Source organism: Brassica rapa, chromosome A09 (genome assembly GCF_000309985.2).
Source record: "Brassica rapa cultivar Chiifu-401-42 chromosome A09, CAAS_Brap_v3.01, whole genome shotgun sequence".
NCBI classification, from domain to species: Eukaryota; Viridiplantae; Streptophyta; class Magnoliopsida; order Brassicales; family Brassicaceae; genus Brassica; species Brassica rapa.
The window spans coordinates 9,644,152-9,649,019 of record NC_024803.2 but is presented as its reverse complement, the minus strand read 5'-3'; the positions used below and the strand labels follow the sequence as shown (position 1 = coordinate 9,649,019).

Sequence of the window (4,868 nt, the reverse complement as noted above, 5' to 3'; positions counted from 1 at the left end):
AATAGTTCGTCTTCCCCTCTTCTAACTCCATTCAAAACTATGCACCCCTCTAGATTTTATGCGTCATTGTTGAGATCATTAGTCACAAACAACAATATAAAAGGTCACACAACACAACCCATATATAATTAAGGGATACATCAAAAGCTTGTTCATCAATCGGAACGTGCAACGTTCCTAAGTATTCCAAGAAACCATACATTATACATATTGCAAAGCTTTTAATGATTAAATATTATGAAATAGAGTTTTTCCAAAGGATCGATCAAAGCATGGTCGAGGAGATGTGATCAATGGGGAAAGGATTTCCCATGACATTGTCCATAAAGTAATGGTGAGGATGTGTTGCGTCCATTACTACAAACTGCATATCCTCCGACGGTTTCCAGTGCCTTTTCCTCTGGTTTATGAACCAATTGTTTATCTGTTTCTGGTCCAGCCCAGTTGATTCCGCTAGTGCTAGCTTTTGCTGCTCCTGCCATTTCATATCCAAAAGTTGGCATCAATCATTAAGTTTTCTTATCAACATTCTCAATGTTGTATATGTTCTGATGCATCAACTATTTGAGAATAATCAGTGCAAAGCATAAGTAACGTTGCTATATAAATTTGGATTTCTAAATTAGATCATTCGAAAATATACCAAACGAGGATCAACCATATATATGTATTAAGCCACTATTCCATTGGGGCCAACTGGGAGTTGCATTTCAGGCACACTACTCGACAATGAGATTGCTTGATGTACGAGTATGGCCATAAGACGTGTATGTTATTCGGACCATTTCGTATGGAAGTAAGAATGGATGACTACATTAATGAGTTCAATTCATTCATCTTGGTTAGTATTTCTAATTATGCAAATGCAATTTATGCAACGCAAGAATCATCGGAAGCATGAGCCGATAAACAAAAACAACATAAATTGACTCAAAATGTTCAATTGATTCGTCTTTGACTAGGGATTTGCGATCATGTAAAAGCAATTTATGCAATGCATTTAAGAACATAATAGCCAATAAGAGAAAAGAGTTTACCGAAGGGTAAGGCCATTTGTAGTGTCGGCTCCACCAGTCAAGTAGTTGCTGGCGAGCTTCCTTAGGAAGCTTTCCTTTCTTCCTCTTCTTCATGAACTCTTGCTTCAGACTGCCTAAGTAACCACTGTACTTGCGCAAGAGCTGTCCTTTAAGCTCCCTATCTTCTGCCTGCGGATCTACAAATTCATTGTTCATATCGACTTCTTCCTCAGATGACCCATTGTTGTTTCTCTCAATAGCTGCCTCTCCATAACCTACTTCGATACATCATGCCAAAACAAAACAAAACGAAAGCAAGACAAAGTTATCACCAAAACCGGCTAAGTGGAATCAAGTATAATGAGCTAGTGATCCAAACAATTCAAAGAAATAAGTTGAGCAAGTAGGTGTGTGTGTAGACAAGCTTAACCACACTCGTGAAGACAAGACACTAGTGATATGACACTAGTGCATATGTATATGAGATAATACGTTTTTTACATGTGTATGTCTATATTGAGCAATAGATCTATGGATGAACAAATTCTAGATCCAGATATTCTTTTTGACGCAATAAATTTAATAAATCTAACGGCGACGAAAGAGACAAGAACAGTGAATGTTGTTGTACCAAGCAAAATAAATTCACTTCAGAAAAAGAAACTTCAAATATTGTTTTTAAGCTTGTCTTTCAGTAAAACATGGACATACACACATGTATAGATCGATTGTACACGTAAACCTAGAAGCTACATATTACAATCTGACACAATGACACTAACCCTAGCAACAAGCATTAAGGGCACTAACACAAGAAAAAGGAAAAATCTTTCTTAAAGCCCACAAAGGGAAAAAAGCAACACTTTTCTCATCTTACGTTTAATATGACGCCATTATAAGAATAAATCAATATCTTAAAGAAAATACAGAGATTTAGAGAGAGAGAGAGTAACCAGAGAAGGAGGAAGGCGAGGAGAGAGAGAGGGATTTGAATTGACACTCGACGTGTTGAAGGAAGACCATAGCTTCTTTAAAAGGTTTAGAGAGTTCTTGCTCGTACTTAACGAGCATTTCACAGTACGCTTCCATGAACTGATCAAGCCCTGGATCTTCACCTAAAGAACCTGTGGGTCCCATCGACGCTGCGGCTGCCGCCGCAGACGAGCATGTTTCTTCCAGCCTCGCCTGCACTTCCGGTGGAGCTCCCACCTGGATAATTTTGTAATTAAATAATAGACATAAAGCGCTTTAGTTAAAATGTAAAAGCAAGGATCGTCAAGTTTCTTGTGGGTATGACATATATGAGCATAGATAGAGATCAAGCAAAGAAAATATATGATATAATCTTAAAGCCCGCAATAATATTTTGGATCACTTCTTGAAAATAGGGTTCTTGAATTTAACTGTTTTTTATTTGTTCCAAGCTTCTTGAAACTTTCTCAACTAAGGAAAACTTATTTCATTTCATGTTTAGGTATATTGTTGGATTAAGTAAGAAATAAACAAAAAGGAGACATCAAAATCAAACTAAAGCATCAAAGTAATGAAAGGGTTATGAAAAAAAGTAAAAAAAAGGGTAAAGTTTCGTAACTAGGGTTTCTAGAATCTTCTGCTTCTTTGTGTAGACAATTAAACAAGGATCATTAGTTAAGAAATCATTCATAGTATAATTCTTGTAAAAAGGGTTTTCTTTGACCATCACCTTCTGGCAATTGACATAGGCGAGTAAGAGGCGGTGGTAGTGAGGATGACCCATGATTTTGGCCTTGACAGAGGCTGAAGAACAGGGATTGAGTCCTCCTGCGAGGAGTTCGTTTTGGTGATTGATCTCCATGAAAGAATAAGCAGGAGCACCAGAGGAAGGAGAACAAGAAGATGTAACTTTGTTCTTCGCTTCTTGAGACGGAGGAGTTAGTGATTGAAGAAAAAGGGAGCTACTTTGTTGGTGGTGTGACTGATATGCATAACCATCATGTTGTTGTTGATGTTGATGTTGTTGATCATGACCATGATGTTGTTGATGTGATGTTATGACGGGCATCATCATCATCATCATAGGACACATCGGACCATCACTATTATCCCCGGCAAAAGCCATTGGACAAGAAGTGCTGTTGGAACCACTCTCCATCTTCACTTTCTCTCACTAGTATTATTATTCACTTTGGCTTGCTATATAGCTACGAGAAAGAAAGAAAAAGAAATAATAATAATAACAAAAAGGTAAGGAGCAAATAATAATATTGATAATAAAAAGAAAAAGGAAGAAGAAGAGCATTTTAAATACAGCTAGCATTTATCACCAATATTATGAAACACAATAAAGTACTATAAATTCAATGGAAAACCCTAAAAGAGTAAGGATATATATATATATATATATGTATATACAAGAGTTGGTTTAATTATTAAAAATGCAAAAGTGGTCTCCCGGGATTTATGCGTCAACAATCAGCTTCCTTTTTCACATTAATTTCTTTTATAAATAGTGGTAGTTATGGGGGATAGGGAAACAGCAGACGAGTCACCAGAAAGATAAATCTACTGAATTTTTCTTACAAAATAAATCGAGACATTTATTTATTTTCTTTTTTCTAAACCTGAGAAATTTGTATTTTAAAAGAGGAAACATCAGACGTGGACAAAGATTGTGTGATCTGCGGGTTCTTAACTCTTTTATGTTCAGCTACTAAAATATGATTTCTCATTTTCATCGTTTGCGAGGTAATAAACCGGATCGAAATCAATAGTGACAATTGCTTGAAATGGAGAAAACCGGAATGTTCTTCAGAAAGCCCAGGTGTAACAAGAAACATTTGGTTTGATTTTCATTAACCACTGATTTGCCAAAAGTCTCGGTTTATGATGTCATAATATACCTTTTTTTTTTTTTTGAACAACGATGTCATAATATACCTACTCTGTATTATGTATATGCATTTTTGAATTAAAATATAAGGAGGGTATGTATATATCATGCGAAGATACTCACCATTGTACAAACAAAGTTTCCTAGATTCTCAATAATTAACTGACAAAAGTATGTGTTGAGTAGCCTAAGATATTGGAACATATTTGCTAGCATATTAGAGATATGTTGGGCCGGAAGATATGTATCTTACGGACCTAGATTGTGAAGCCTGTGAAATCCATGAAGATCCTCAAAACTAAAAGGAAAGACTTGAAGAACAAGTTACTCTTAAGATATTTTAGCATATTTTCATTAAGTGTTTAGGAAAGTTAGCATTATCTAGTGTTAACATTATGTTAATGTTACCACTATATATATGCATATTGTATTCTCTTATTAAACACAACACAATAATATATCATATTCTATTATATTTTACATGGTATCAGAGTCTAGATCCTAATAAGTTAAATCCCTAATTAATATTAACTCTACCCGACCGGGTATATAGGTTGTAATTAACTCGCTCGACCGAGTATAACTGTTTTAAAAAATTTCCGAGATTTCTGGCCGATAAGAGCCATCATCTCGAGGAGGGGTATTAGGGATAAATGTTTCACATCAGATATTGGAAGGGATCCTTAGCAATATATAAGATGGATGGACCACTCCACTTAGCACCAATTGGTTTTAGGTTGGAAGCTCATCTAGCTTAACATGGTATCAGAGTCAGGTAATATATAAGGGACTTGGGCTTCTAGGAATACATATCCCTTAATATAGCACGAAAAGGAGAGTCACTATATACTGGGGAAGAGGTGATCATAGTAGAGTTCAGGGAAAAAAATATATTAAAATCCATCTCCTGGGGGATGTTTGGGATTAGTAATTATTTTGAAAATGAGTATACTCCCATACTCTTATGGCTATGTCCATAAGTA

General features: G+C 35.7%; 1 protein-coding gene across 1 annotated transcript; it reads right to left on the bottom strand.

Annotated features, from left to right (window-relative positions):
- Positions 1 to 265: 265 nt before the first annotated feature.
- On the bottom strand, positions 266 to 3,147 carry STM (homeobox protein SHOOT MERISTEMLESS). The gene is given in 4 exon segments (NM_001302020.1): positions 266 to 475; positions 1,038 to 1,291; positions 1,970 to 2,225; positions 2,719 to 3,147. Coding segments are annotated over 4 exon segments (1,149 nt in total).
- Between the last annotated feature and the right edge of the window lie 1,721 nt (positions 3,148 to 4,868).